This window comes from Gekko japonicus, unplaced genomic scaffold (assembly GCF_001447785.1).
Source record: "Gekko japonicus isolate JY-2015 unplaced genomic scaffold, Gekko_japonicus_V1.1 scaffold1064, whole genome shotgun sequence".
NCBI classification, from domain to species: Eukaryota; Metazoa; Chordata; class Lepidosauria; order Squamata; family Gekkonidae; genus Gekko; species Gekko japonicus.
In genome coordinates, this window is record NW_015176004.1 from 444863 (window position 1) to 460090 (window position 15228).

Consider the following 15228-nt stretch of genomic DNA (forward strand, 5'->3'; position numbering starts at 1 on the left):
AATACCTGGAGACTTTGGGGGTGGAGCCAGGAGAGGGTGGGGTTCGGGGAGGGGAGGGGCCTCAGCATAATACAATGCCATAGAGTCCACCCTTCAAAGCAGCTATTTTTTCCAGGGGAGCTGATCTCTGTCGGCTGGGGATCAGTGGTAAAAGCGGGAGATCCCCAGGCCCCACCTGGAGGCTGGCAACCCTAGTTGGACTATAAGGAAGGCCGAGCGCCGAAGAATAGATCCTTTTGAACGATGGTGCTGGAGAAGCAGCACAGCAAAGTCTGAGTCCAGCGGCACCTTTCAAGACCCACAAGTTTAATTCCGGGTCTGAGCTTCCCCACGCACGCACGCACGCACGCACACAACAGTCCCCGCCGGTGCTCCATGCGCGCCGCTTGCATCGCCTGTGGGTCGCTTACAGTCCAGCCCGCCCTCCGCCGGCTTTCAACCAATCGCAGCAGCTCCTTCGGAATGAATGGCGGCGGCCGGACACTGAGGAAGGGGCGTGGCCGGGCCTCCGCCCCCGGGCCTCCGCGTTCCATCCGGGCAGGAGGGGGCGTGGCCTGCTCGCTGCAAGCTGCTTTGGAGCCTGGCCGGGCGCAGCAGCGGAGGCATGTCGGGGCCGAACGGAGAGCCGCATCTCCCGCTGGGCAGGGGCGAGGAGGACGAGGACGGGGGCTTCGGGGAAGCAGGTAACCAAATGCCCGGCCGATCCCAGGGTCTTGAAGATTGCAGTCCTTGGGTGTGCTTCCTCGGGAGTAAGTGGTCGAACCTCTGTCTGGGCTCCACCACTTCCGACTACGGGAGGGGGGTCGAAGTGATGCAAGGCTTCGCTTCTGTTCCTGGGCACAGAGGAAGTTGCCCGTCAGGGTTCAAGCTAGGCTCAAACCCTTCCTGGTGCTTATTTAGTTATTTAATTCATCTATATATATTCCTGCGTTTTCCCCCCCATCAGGGACCTAAGGCGGCTTACTTCATTCTCCTCTTCTCCGTTTTATCCTCACAACAGCCCTGTGAGGTAGGTTAGGCTGAGGGTGGGACTGGCCCAAGGTCAGCCAGTGAGCTTCCATGGCGTAAGTGGGGATTCGAACCTGGGTCTTCCAGATAATAGCCTGGCACTCTTCACCACTACTCCACACTGGCTCTCTGATGTGCTAGTTGTTCATACAGGGAATCTTAAATGTGCTTTTGCAGGCAAAAAGGGCCTTATATGTAGAAATTGACCATGTGAGGGGGAGAGGTTGCTGGCAACTGTTCTCCCTGACATGCTGTCTTTCTATAAAAATGTTCCTAATTTCTGCATATGGAAAATGGCTCCCTCTAAGCTGTGGAGTCCTCTGAGCAAAAAATCTTCTTTGTGGGCTACTGGCGTTAAAGTTCTGAGCCAGTGATTTGGCTACTGCCTAAATTAGTTTGCCCTGGAGCCCTCCTTCCTGAGCTAAGACAAAAAATGGGTGAGCTGGAGGCTAAAAAACTGTGAGGTAGTTCACACTAACTCAGCTTGGCGGGAACACTGTTGGGGAGAAAGGTTCTGTCTCAGCTCTGCAGAGGTGTCAAACTCATTTGTTACAAGGACCAGACCTGACATAAATGTCACTTTGTTGGGCCGGGCCATGTGTGCCATAAAATGTATTAGCAGGTACAGGAGATATAAGTTTTATAAAGGACACGGGCAAACTCAGTTAACGGTATTGTTTTTTACTCAAAATACAAACATGCTTAAAACATTGACACTATGACAGTATTTCCTTAAACAGCGTCTCCCTGATGCCCTCCCTCCCACTTCCACTGCCTGTTACACATTAGCCCTGGGACAATATGCAGGGACAGAATGCCCAGCCTCAGTCATCTGGCAATAAAGATAGTGACCAGTTGCTTGCGGGCCAGATAAGAGCCCTGGACAGGCCAGTTCCGGCCCACGGGCCATTTGTGTGACACCCCTGCTTTAGAGCTCCCATCACTATGTGACTGGTACAAATTCTGAGCTTTCTCAAGGCAAACAAGTGGGAGGGGTCATCATCAATGTTCCCTCTAAGCTGTGGAGTCTTGTGAGCAAAAATTCTACTTTGTGAGCTACGGGCCTTAAAGGTGTGAGCGAGCGATTTGGTGACTGCATAAATCAGTTTGCTCTGGAGCCGGCCTTCCTGAGTTAAGACAAAAATCTGTGAGCTGGAGGCTAAAAAACTGTGAGCTAGCTCACACTAACTCAGCTTAGAGGGAACACTGGTCATCATGGGAACTGCCCCCCCCCCCTCCAGACTGCTAGGTAGCTACAAGCCTGAGCCGATTAGTCACCAAGTGACATCTTTTCCACCTGCTGGCGAGTTCGAGTCAAGGTCACGTGAGGTATTGGTGCCACTGTGCACTGTCTTGGTTAGACGTCATCTGGAATACTGTGTTCAGTTTGGGGTACCGCAGTTTAGGAAGGGTGTCAGTCAGCTGGAAGGAGTCCAGCACAGGGCAACAAAGTTGGTGAGGGGTTTGGGGATTATGTCCTATGAAGGAGCTGGGAATCCCTGCATGGAGAAGGGACATGAGATGATATGGTGGCCACCTTCCGATACCTAAAGGGTTGTCATGCAGAGGATGGGGCAGGCGTATTTTCAGTTGTGTTGGATGACAGGACTCAGACTGATGGCTCTAAACTGCAGAAAAGGAGGTTTTCATCTAAATTTGAGGAGGAACTTCCTGATGGTGAGAGGCATTCAACGCTGGAATAGTCTCCCTCATGAGGTGAGGTTAAGTACTGTCTGGATACCTACTGGTTAGATATAGTATAGTTGAAGGTCCTGAGCAATGTTCCCTCTAAGCTGTGGAGTCTTGTGAGCAGGAATTCTACTTTGTGAGCTACTAGCATTAAAGCTGTGAGTGAGCAGTTTGGCTCCTGCATAAATGAGTCTGCTCTGGAGCCATCCTTCCTGAGCTAAGACAAAAATCTGTGAGCTGGAGGCTGAAAAACTGTGAGCTAGCTCGGACTAACTCAGCTTAGAGGGACCACTGGTCCTGTGTTGGCCAGGAGTTGATCTATTTGACACTGGTGGTTCTTTCCAACTCTGAGATTAAATTCTTCCCCCAGTGCACTCGAACTCTGGAGATTAGTCCTCCTCTGTGAGGTTCACAGGTGCTGGTGAATTCCATCATGACCAGTGTTCCCTCTAAGCTGAATTAGTGTGAGCTAGCTCACAGTTTTTTAGCCTCTGGCTCACAGATTTTTTTTCTCAGCTGAGGAAGGATGGCTCCAGAGCACACTGATTTAATGCAGTAGCCAAATTGCTCGCTCAGAACTTTAATGCCAGTAGCTCACAAAGTAGAATTTTTGCTCACAAGACTCCACAGCTTAGAGGGAACATTGTGACTAGAGCTGAAGGATGATTGGCAACTGAATGTGTGAATAGACGTCCGTTGGAAGACCTTAGTTTTGAGATGGGAGGATGAAGGGACTAAACTTTTGTTGCCGTCCACTCACACACGCAACGCTGGATGCCGCAGTAATCCAGCCATTTATGATAGCTGATCGTGTTAACAGATTAAATTTACACGTGAGGAGCTGTGGAGAAACATGGCAAGCTCTATTTGTGATGTGCCAACACTTCACTTACTAACCAGTTTCCATTAGTAAATGCTAATGAGATGCTGTCGATCAGTGGATTTTTGCTCTGAAAAGCTTTATGGTCGGGGGAAATCCATGTCCCCCGAGCCATTCACAGATCTGGCCCAGTTGTTACAGTACAGAAATTTGAATGTCCTTCGTGCCATGGAGCTGCCTGCAAAGCAGCCCTGGGAGGAAGGAAGGGAGACGGCTCTTGCTCTCGGTTTTGTAGAGTGAGGCTGGGCTTGCTGTAACTCTCAGGAAGACTAGAATACAGTTATGAATCCATTTGCCTGCATGGTCATCATTTGGTTTACAAACAGGATACAAACACATGCAGAAGCGCTGTAGTCAAGTCAGCCTTTATTGGCATGTATCAAGAAGAGCTGTAAAGAAAAAATGGTTCCTTGCTTTGCTCTGTGAAACAAAATCTTTGGATCAGGCTGCATAGAGGCCTACAAGAATCTTCCCAGAGACAGTTAGAGACGGTTCAGAAGTAGATAGAGCGCAGTGACCTAATTGTTTGCAGCTGAGGTGTCAGGGAGTAACCGGACCCAATTAGTACATTCCAAACATCTGTAACTATGAACACCTGTGTATGGGAAAGGGCGGACCTATCTGCAGTATGGTTTCATTTCTTTCCCTTCCTAATGTCCATCTTTGGATGTCATGTGGCCAGCAACCAAAGAAGAGTGACATCATCTCTTGGGTATCCGATTGGTCTAACCAGGCCTGAGGTCAATCGGAGACCTTTCCTATAACTCTAGCAGCCTGGTTCCTTCTCTGGACAAGTGGAGACCGTCTCGCCTGTACAGCTCCCTCTTGTTCCAAAAAGCATCCCAGTGCCTAACAAACTTGAAACCTTCCCCCCTACACCATCGTCTCATCCACGCATTGAGACTCCTGATCTGTGCCTGTCTCTCCAGCCCTGTGCGTGGAACAGGTAGCACCTCTGTGTGCAATTCTGGTCACCACACCTTAAAAAGGATATTATAGCTTTGGAAAAAGTGCAGAAAAGGGCAACTCGAATGATAAAAGGGTTGGAACGCTTTCCCTATGAGGAAAGGTTAAGGCACTTAGGGCTCTTTAGCTTGGAGAAATGACAACTGAGGGGTGACATGATTGAGGTTTATAAGATTATGCATGGGAAAGAGCAGGTAGAGAAAGAGGTACCTTTCTCCCTTTCTCACAATACAAGAACTCGTGGGCACTCCATGAAATTGCTGAGCGGTCGGGTTAGAATGGATAAAAGGAATTGTTCACCCAAAGAGTGATTAACACTTGGAATTCACTGCCACAGGAAGTGGTGGCGGCTACAAGCATGGACGGCTTCTAAAGGGAATTAGATAAGCATATGGAGCAGAGGTCCATCAGTGGCTATTAGCCACAAGGTATAGATAGGGACTCTGGGGCAAGTGATGCTCTGTCATCTTGGTGCTTGGGGGGGGTCAACAGTGGGAGGGCTTCTGATGTCCTGGCCCCACTGGTGGACCTCCTGATGGCACTGGTATTTTTGGCCACTGTGTGATACAGAGTGTTGGACTGGATGGGCCTTTGGCCTGATCCAACATTGGCATCTCTTATGTTCTAGTTAGTTCTTACACTATGGGTCGAAGCTAGAAGCTTGGTGACCACTGGACACGGCAACATGTCAGTGGCCACACAGATTCCTATGTGGCATCCTACTTAATTCCTGCCTGGACTGGCTGAGTTGCGAACATCTTGTCTTGCTGGAACTGACTGCCTCTTTCTGAACCGGAATGGTAAATGGAGCCTTGTTTCTATGTACTTAGCTATGCTGGAAATGCTTATATTTGTTTGTTTTATTTCCATTATCTAGTCTTGTTTTAAATATTTTTGCACCTTAAATAATTATATTTTTACTTTGTCGTGGTTTTTGCCTTCAGTAAGCCTTTATCCAGAGCCTTGGCTCTTGACCACCTACCAGCTAACTGTTTTGTCTTTGGGATTCAGACTGCAGCCCCGCTCTGCAGGGCTGACTTTTCTTGTTAGTTCCCTAAAAAGCTGGGAGACTTGGCCTTTCTCTCTTGGGCTGTTGGGATAGATTGAAAGGCCTGGTAGCAACTACCAAGACTAGGGTGAGTTATAGACTCTCTCTGGTATTTTGTAACTTTGTTTTCTGTTGCACTCCCCTTCTACTAAAAGTCCTTACCCAGGGTTGGGACTGGGACTTTTGACAACAGCCTTTCTGGTTTTTTGGATGTGCATTTCAACAGCAGGTGGGGGAACAGGAAAGGGCTTTAAGCAGCCTGTGTGAATCCAGATCTCACACTCAGCTCCAAGTCTGATATTCTGTTGCTTGAGCCATTCTGGTTATTCTGCTTAATTTTATTCTGCCTTCCAAGACTGGCATTTCCAACCTTAAGCAGAGTTCACACTTTTCTAAGTCCATTTTCTTCAGTGGCCTTGGAAGGGGGGATAACTCTGCTCAGGAGAGCACCACGGGGTTACACTGAGGCATCAGAATGGAGTCTGATCTGGTTGCTTTCTGGCCTCCTCTCCACCTACCAGCAAGGAGAGTTTCTCCCCAGGCCATGAGGGTGGTGCAGTGCAACAAAACTGTGGTTTGTGGATTCAGACATCACAACAAACTGCAGTTAGTACAAGCTAGGAATAATCCACTAGCTGTAAACTCTGGTTTGGAATCCAGATTTGGAGCCCACCAATAAGCTCTGGTCTGGTCTGTTGGATTGTCTGCCTTCAGGCATCACAACTAATCAGGGTTTGAGCAAACTACAGTTTAGAAACCCTGGTTTATCAAGATGTATGAATGCAGTGGTGGACAAAATGCAGTAGTGATAAGAGCACAAGAGAAGCCATGTTGGGCCAGGCCAGTGGCCCATCCAGTTCAACACTTTGTGTCCCACAGTGGTCAAAACTCAGGTGCCATCAGGAGGTCCACCAGTGAGGCCAGAACTCCAGCAGTCCTCCCATTGTTGCCTACAAAGCACCATCTATACCTTGTGGCTAACAGCCAGTCATGGACCTCTCCTCCATATGTTTATCCAGTCCCCTCTTGAAGCCGTCTGTGCTTGTAGCTGCCACCACTTCCCGCAGCAGTGAATTCCATGTGTTAATTACTCTATGCCTGAAGGACTTCTTTTTATCTGTTCTAAGCCTACTGCTCATTAAGTTCTTTGAGTGCCCACAAGTTCTTGTATTGTGAGAAAGGGAGAAAAGGACTTCTTTCTCTACCTTCTCTATCCCATGCATATCCATGTATCTCCACCCCGTTCAAATTTCTGGTCTTGGTTTCATTAATTTTCCTCCTAAATGTTGGTTTCTCTCACCCAGAATATGCAGCAATAAATTCCATGTTGGACCAGATCAACTCTTGCTTGGATCACCTGGAGGAGAAGAATGACCATTTGCACGCCCAGCTGAAGGAACTACTGGAGTCTAACCGGCAGACTCGCCTGGAATTCCAGCAGCAGTTGAACAATGAGGAAGACTCAGATGCTGACATGCGGGGATCTGAGCCAGATACTTAACATCTGTCTACCTACAGCTGGATAGAAGCTGGTAGATCACTGCTGCTTCCAGTTGGACCATCCTGATCCATGGGTTGGATGTTAAACTTTAAATAGAAGAGGTGCTTTTGGCTTGTGTGTGTGTTTAACGTCTTATCTCCACTCTCCTTTGGATGCATGGTTTGGAGCATGTAGCTATAAGAAAATGGAAATCCTAGGGAACAAAGGATTCTCCCGTCTAGCTTGTGAGAAACGGGGGAGTGGGTGGGAATCTGTAGATCTGTTTAGCCTGTAATTTCTCATCCTTTAGCTTATGGGATCAGGATAAAGTTGCTGGGATTTTATAGTTAGTGGCTTTTCTGGATGAACATTGTAGATTGCATCTGGGGAGAAGGTACTTCTTTCCAAATTTGTCGATCTTTGTGTCGGAGGCTGTGGCTGCAAGCTGAAACGCATGAATGAACCACGATTCCTCTAAGCCGCTGATGATTCATTTCTACTCTGCCTTATACATCCCTGAAATGTATAAGCAAAATCGGAGACGGATGACAGTTTAGCGGGGGGGGGGGGGAGTTGTTTGTGTGAACTTACCCATCAGTGCAGTGCTTCTTTCCTGGTGTTTCTTCGGCTGTTAGCCCTTGTATGTGTATTGGGGGACCCATCTCACTATTTCATTCCTCATGGCAAGTCTGCAGAACATTTTCAGTACCTTTCCCAAACTACAATTCCCAGCATTCCTGGGACAAAATGCATTGCAATTAGCATGTTTAAAACCAGCCAAAATGTAGTCACACCTTGTTCCTCCTGTCCAATCCTCCCTGCCCCCATTGGGCATTTCTGAAGGGAAATGTCGGCTTTTCAACCCACGTGACCACGAACCAAATAATTTCCCCCCCTAACCCTTCTTACCAAGTTGCATCACACCTACATGTTAAGGGTACAAACATTTTGTACACAACTTAAAGACGAGGCCTACGATTACAGGTCCCCAGCGTGAAGTTTCTGGGGCCCACCAAGTGTTTTTAGCCAATAGGTGGTAGGGCCAAGTAGGACTTTCTGCCTAGCAAGGCATCTGATTGGTCATTAGGGCTTTGATTGGCTGTGCAGATTTTTTTAAGTGTTGCTTTGGCGGCAGCTGCTACCACGCACTGCAAGGGTCTTCATTGTGTGACGGAAGGTAAGCTGCGGCAGCCATTTTGTGACTCTCTGCCTCCTGTGGCAGCCATTTTGTAGCTGTGCCCACCAGGCTGTGTCAGAATTCAAGACGGGCCTACAGGCTCAAAAGGTTTGGGGATACCTCCCTAAAATGAATAGCCAATAGCTCCCCCCCCCTTCAGAAATAAGTTTACCAGATGTGAATGCTAAAAAAAAAAAAATAGCTGCCAGCAGGCAACTGTTGTTGCTTGCTTTGCTTTGTAAAAAGATGCCATGGGTGATGGTGTATTTCCCTTCCTCCACGCACAAAAGCACGTGGCCTTGAGCATAATTGGAAACTGGTAGCCACTGGCAGATGCTGGCTAGATCTTCATCTATATATTGTCTACGGTACAAGGTATCAGCAGAAACATCACATGCTCACTTAAAACCACTTTGTTGTCTCTGGGGGGAAATTGTCTGGTAAATTACAAGGGCAAGTGAAATTAATTTATGAGGTTGGTGCCAAGGTGTATCTCGGCAATCGAGGGCCTAAAAAAAGGCATGACGTTCAGTGAAAATAATGAAGAGCTGTTTTTCGGGCCTGGGGATGGCTTGGAAATATAGCATCCTGTAGCATCAGATAAGTAGTTCTAGCTTTGTTTGGAACAGGTCTGGTTTAGAAAATGATCCTTCTACAAAAGCACGTCTTAAATTTGTGTCATCTGGAATATGTCAAACCCAAGGCAGATTTTTAATGGTATGGCACTTTATAAGGGTGGGACGGGGAGAGTGACAACATAGGGGGCTGGTTGTAATTTCCTATAAAGTTGGATGGTTGTTTGGTGTTACTTGGAATTGCTGTTATTGAATAACAGTAAAATCACTCACTGCAGTGTCACAAGATTAGAATGTGCTAATGTGTCTTGTTTCAAGTCTTCCTTGCTAGGCTTAATTAGTAACCAACGTCCAATACTTTCAAAATATTCAGAGTATGGGGAAGCACATGACCACTCTCCCTGATGAGTATGGGAAAGGCACTGGTTTGTCTGATGAGAGCCAGTTTGGTGTAGTGGTTAAGTGCGCGGACTCTAATCTGGGAGAACCAGGTTTGATTCCCCACTCCTCCACTTGCAGCTGCTGGATGACCTTGGGCGAGCCATAGTTCTGTCAGAGGTGTTCTTGAAAAGAGCAGTTTCTCTTAGAGCTCTCTCAGCCCCACCTACCTCACAGGCAGTGTTCCCTGTAAGCTGAGTTAGTGTGAGCTAGCTCGCAGTTTTTTAGCCTCTGGCTCACAGATTTTTGTCTTAGCTCAGGAAGGATGATTCCAGAACAAACTAATTTATGCAGTAGCCAAATCACTCGCTCACAACTTTAATGTCTGTAGCTCATAAAGTAGAATTTTTGCTCACAAGACTCAACAGCTTAGAGGGAACATTGCTCACAGGGTGTCTGTTGTGGGGAGAGGAAGGGAAAGGAGATTGTAAGCTGCTCTGAGTGAAGGGCAGGGGTATAAATCCAATCTCCTCCTCCTCCTATTCCAAAGAAGTCCATTAAATTCAGTGAGCTAGGAGTCAATACGGCTTCAGTCTCATCTGCTTGTTCTTAACAGTCCCATGATCTATCATAGTGCTGTGAATCTGCAGAGCCAAGACTGCATGCCCCATATCCCTTCGTAGTGAAATCATAACTAATTGGTGTTATTTTGAGGATATGCCCTAGGAACACAAGTGGTTCTGTGTTGTTTGCAAGGAAGTCCAGCGATTGCGGGGGGGGGGGGAGTCATCTAGCACTAGAGCACAGTCGACTTCCTCTTGCCTCTACAGCCAGACTTGCTCCCTCCTAAGTGCTCAGGACTGGAGCATTAACCACGTAAGCAACACAGGGAGTGACACCACAGGATCGGCCCCAGCTTAATTTAGTAATCCTAAAGGCATTGGGGTTTTTTTGGGTATTGTGCAGAGGAGAATCAGCAGGATTGGTCTTACTTTAATGATCTTTTAGATTCGAGTCCAGTAACACCTTTGAGACCAGCTTCAGGGTATAGGCTTTTGAGAATCAAAGCTCCTTTGGTCAGACGTGAGTAGAAACAGAGATCTTGGAGTCCTTTAAGTCTAGTCAGAAGGTGAGAGGGGTGTTGTAAAGGATGCAGAGGTACCATGCATATTGTAATCAGCTGGATTAGAGCAGAGGGGAATGCTTGAGGGCAGCAAATGAGTGTCTTTAATGAGATAAGAATCCTATATGTAAGAATTAACGGGTCATTTCCTGCGGGAGCGCACAGGAGCGGAGCTCCGGCAGTAAGGAGCTTAGGGGGTGGGCACGTGCAACAAGCCCCGCCCCCTGCTCCCAGCAGCCCTCAGTCGGGCCACAGGAGGAAGCAGCAGCCAGGTAAGTTGCAGAGGCCCCCCCCCTTCAGGTACAAGGTCTCCCTCCCCTGTGAGGGCAGATCTGCACCCCCCCCCCAATAGCTAGCAATCCAAAACAGTCCAGTGGAGCCTGAGCCGTGGGTGTTGCCTTCTGACACACTTCCGATGATGTCAGGGGGTGTGGCATATGCAAATAAGTTATGCAAATGAGCTCCTGGACCTCTTTTTCTACAAAATGACCCCTGAGAATTAATGATCTTGTGATAGTTCTCAGAATCATATACAGACTATTCAGATGCAAATTGAACAATCTATATAATCTATATAGGAACTTTCAGTCTGGGGCAGGTGATGCTCTGTATTTTTTGTGCTTGGGGGGGGGGTTTCAACAGTGGGAGGGCTTCTAGTGTCCTGGCCCCACTGCTGGACCTCCTGATGGCACCTGGTATTTTGGGCCACTGTGTGACAGAGTGCTGGATGGGATGGGCCACTGGCCTGATCTAACGTTGGCTTCTCTTATGTTCTTCGAGTAGGGAGAGCTAAGCAGGCACCTCATTGTGTTGCTTTCGCTGAGTTCCAACATTTGTTACCACTGGCGTGCTCCTGGCCACGTCGTCAAACTCTGTTATATGTACTGATTAGTATAGAACACAGCATTTCTCTGATCATTCCTTACAACAGCTGCAAAAGGAAGCTACTAACTCTTACACAGTTTTTTTCTTACCACAAAAGAGGTCAGCACTTGGATGGGAGACCACCAAGGAAGCCCAGGGTTGCTACAGAGGCAGGTCATGGCAAACTGCTTTTGAATGTCTCTTGCCTTGACAACCTCAGTGGGTTACAAGTGGGCTGCGACTTGATGGCACAAAGGTTTCACTGGCCACAGCTGTGGGTCATCTGTTATGGATGAACCCTGTCTTAGTGGCTACAAGACGTGTTAAGTATGATTCTTCTCTGTCTTGAAACAGCAGAGGCCGGACTGTCGAGAGAGGAGTCCCTTTTTCAGAGTTGCGAAAGGACTTTAATAAATCCGAAGGATCGTGACAAAGGTCTTGACAGATGTTCTGTCGTAACAGGATCTTTTTTTTAATGCCGCATGTTTAATGAGCAGTGAACGCCACTCTGGCTGTTCTTGTGAACAGACGTGGTCTTCAAGATGTATTGCTGAATCTATAAGTAATACAATTCAGCAGAACGAAGTCGGAGTCCAGCGGCACCTTTACGACCAACAAAGTTTTATTCTGGGTACAAGCTTTCGTGTGCAGGCACACTTCTTCACAGAGTCACCAGCCCTTACATATAGGTAGCGGGTGAGGAGGATGTTCCCAGGAAGGGCCAATTAGAGCTAAGACTGGATTAAGGCAATGCTATTCACAGGTTTTACCAATTGCATTAATCCAACCTTTGCTCTTATTGGTCCTTCCCGGCAGCATCCTCCTCACCCACTACCTAATGGCTGGTGACTCTGTTTCAGTGTATCTGAAGAAGTGTGCCGGATTAAACTTGGTTGGTCTTAAAGGTGCCACTGGGACCCAAACTTTGTTCTGCTGCTTCAGACCAACACAGCTACCCACCTGGATCTAATACAATCCAGGAAATAGCTTTTATTAGGACGAACCCAGCAACCTCCAGTACTGTGCAAGCTTCCAGGTTCACCAGAACTCTTCTTCAGGCTGGATGCCCTCCACACACACCCCCAAAAAAGAGAGATTTTCAAGGTTTGGGGAGGGGGCGAATGCTTCAGGACACAGGGTTCAGTCCTGTTAACACCATGTCCTGAAGTACTCCCCCCAAACCCTTTCTAAACCATCTTTTCTTTTTGTAACTTCCAACCTCAAGAGGAGTTCTGGTGAACTCAAAAGCACACTGATGTGGGTCATTAGGGGTGGTCATCATAAAAGGTATTACATGGATTGTGTTCTTGGGGATTTGGGGATTTTATTTTTGGACCAACACGGTTGTAAATAACTCTTTCCTTGATGGTATAAATAGCAATGGGGACACACTTGGAGGCAGCTTTTCAGGGCAACAGGACTGCTGCCACACTTGGAAATGCTGGAAACACAAATTACTTCAGCCGTTTGGCCAGAATCAGGAAGTGGACCAGGCGAAGAGAGATCAGTTCTCGGATCTTTTAAATCAGCTAAGGGAGCATCATTTTCCAGGACACGGTTTGTTTTTTGCAGGGAATAAGAACTGACTTGAAAAACACATCTGAGAGAACAGAATCTTGTAAAAAGCCAATGAAAGCCATAGGGTTGTTTTTTTTCCATTTAATTTTTTTAGAATAAAAACTGCAGTAAAATCATAGCATACCCTTTCTCTAAAAGTAGAAGACTTGAAGATGGGAAGGAAAAATAAATCTTTCTTCAAAAATCTACACAAAAGGGGAGAAACTCTCCTATTAAGGCTACTTTATCTGGCCCTACGCCGAGTAGAACGCCTGCGCCCAGGCGAGGTCTCCCCTTTGGCTAGGGAGGAAGGGTCGGTTTCCTCCAGCAGGTCTCTGCCGGCCAGCGTCTCGTTTGCTCTGGGATCGTCTTCGTCTGCCGCGGCTCTGCCTGGGCTTCTCTCTTGGATGCTTTCATCGCTTGGCTCTTTTTCCCGTGCGCACAGTCCCATCGGTTCCCCCGTCACCGCAGCAGCAGCATCTCCAAGCAACGGGTGGTCGCTCAGCGTGGAGAAATCATTTTTGCCATCCTCCCCATCCTCTATGAGCACACCAGCGTCGTCGGTGGGAAGGGCTGCTGAACTGTCCCTTGGAGCCGAGGAGTGGTCCTTCTCTTCCGGGGGCTGGCGAGCTTCTTCGCTGGCTGCCGTTAATGCCCCAGCCTCTTTTTCCACCTCTGCTCTCTCCATCCGAGCTGCGGGAGGAGTTTGGTGGTCGTCAGCCAGCCCCTGCCGAGGACTCGAGGCAGCTTCTGTGAGCGCGGCAGTGGCCTGCAGCCTTGCGGCTTTGTACCTCTGCAAACGGGGGAGAAACACCAAAACACCAGTGTGGGATTACTGGTCACTTGGGAGAGAAACAACACGGGTAACCTGTAAGACGCGCAGAGAGAGGGCTGGGAGCCACCCAACTGTTGAACCGGCGGATGATAATGTTTGGCTCCAACCTACGACAACCTCCCATGGCAGATTTCTGCGTTGTCAAAATGCTACAAAAGGACTAGGGTGATGGTTTTTCTGACTAGCTGGCCATGTTGCGGAAAGTGCCACCGACATATGGCGACCCCTGGAGGGTTTCCAAGGCAAGACACGTTCAGAGGTCGTCTGCCAGGCAAATCAGACAATACTGAGCTAGGTGTTTCTTGAGAATCTTGGCTGTTATTAAACCCAAGTTTCCAGTCTTTATGGTTGTGAAGATTTGTTTGACCCATGCCAACTGAAATCTCAGGAGCCTATAGGATAGCTGAGGAAGTTTTTTTGCAGTCGGGGGCTCTGTTTAAGTGCCTTTGGTCATGCTGTAATTAGCAAAAATCAGAATTGCACAGAGTTGCAGCATAAAAAAATGCAACCTGGACCAGTCAGCGTACTATAGGCAGCTCGCAGGTAGGGATGTGCACACTGAAACCCCCAAAAATGGCCCATTCAGACCCCTTTCGGGCTGCTGCAGGCCGATTCAGATTCTGGTAACTTTTTTCCCCACCATAGAGAACAATGGAGGGGATGGGGGCAACCTATTTGAGGGCCCGTAGAATTGGGCCCCTGGTCCAATGCTCTTGAAACTTGGTTGGTATCTTGGGGAGAGGCTCCAGCAGCTACCATGTGAGTTTGGAGTCTCTCCCTCAAGCCCCCTCCCCTCCAGCCCCCAGAATATACCCTATGTTTTCGCCATTTACTTCAGTGGCCCGTAGGATATAATGGGGCTGAAATTGACATTTGGCTGCTGGCGGAACTCTGGAATGGGCTCCTACTGACGAAACGGACATGCGGGAGCCTTACTGCCCACCGAAATTGATTTTGCCTGGTGGAATCCGAATGGGCCGAATATATATATTTTTTGCACACCCCTACTCGCAGGATTCAGTTGTCCTCAGCACACAATTTAAGATTGCCCAAACCCAGAATTTTTGTTTGCATGCAGCCATGAACACAACAGTTTCTTCTTGTTCATTTGCTTCTTGTAACTCCGCCAACCTTACCCATGGTATCCAGTAAATTTCCCACCAGATTCAAAGAGGTGCTTCTACAATATTTTTTTAAGACGCCCCTGGTGGACAATTGCTTTAATTTACCACTGCACATATTCTGCTTCCTTCTCAACAACAGTGCAATGGGCATTTCCGGCACCTAGTAGTAAGGTGATCATGGTGTAACCCTAGAGGAATGTTTCCACTCATACACCTTTCCAGAGAAGAGCGACACACTTGCCAGAGTAGCTACATCAGTATGGCAAGTCAAGCTATTATCTGTGTGCATGCGTGCATGTGGAACTCACCTCCTATACAAGGTAAAGAGACAGGCAGAGAGACAAAAGGAAAAGATCTTTCCAGGCCGGTAGGTTTTTAAGGACAGAATCTTACAAAACCTTCTAGTTCCACAGAAGAAGAAAAAGAAGAGATTGGATTTATGCCCCGCCCTTCACTACGCAAAGGTGTCTCAGAGCGGCTTACAAACTCCTTTCCCTTTCCCTCCCCACAACAGACACCCTGTG

At 48.0% G+C, this 15228-nt stretch overlaps 2 protein-coding genes across 2 annotated transcripts in view; one reads left to right on the forward strand and one right to left on the reverse strand.

The window, feature by feature from the left end:
• Positions 1 to 546: 546 nt before the first annotated feature.
• Positions 547 to 7644, forward strand: LOC107123248 (chromosome unknown open reading frame, human C9orf16). Its single transcript, XM_015426462.1, has 2 exons — positions 547 to 683; positions 6896 to 7644. Exons 1-2 carry the CDS (start codon positions 605 to 607, stop codon positions 7090 to 7092), a joined length of 276 nt encoding a protein of 91 aa, XP_015281948.1. The 5' UTR covers positions 547 to 604; the 3' UTR covers positions 7093 to 7644.
• A 5281-nt stretch (positions 7645 to 12925) lies between these two features.
• Positions 12926 to 15228, reverse strand: part of CIZ1 (CDKN1A interacting zinc finger protein 1) — a 49993-nt gene continuing 47690 nt past the window's right edge. The window contains exon 15 of the mRNA XM_015426461.1: positions 12926 to 13538. Coding sequence (XP_015281947.1) covers positions 12990 to 13538 — 549 coding nt within the window. The 3' untranslated portion in view covers positions 12926 to 12989. The remainder of the gene's footprint in view (positions 13539 to 15228) is intronic.

Excerpts from the sequence above, each read along its gene's own strand:
- LOC107123248 (XM_015426462.1), top strand. The coding sequence starts at position 605 with ATGTCGGGGCCGAACGGAGAGCCGCATCTCCCGCTGGGCAGGGGCGAG. Across the intron at positions 684-6,895 it reads CGGGGGCTTCGGGGAAGCAG|AATATGCAGCAATAAATTCC; the intron begins GTAACCAAATGC and ends TCTCTCACCCAG.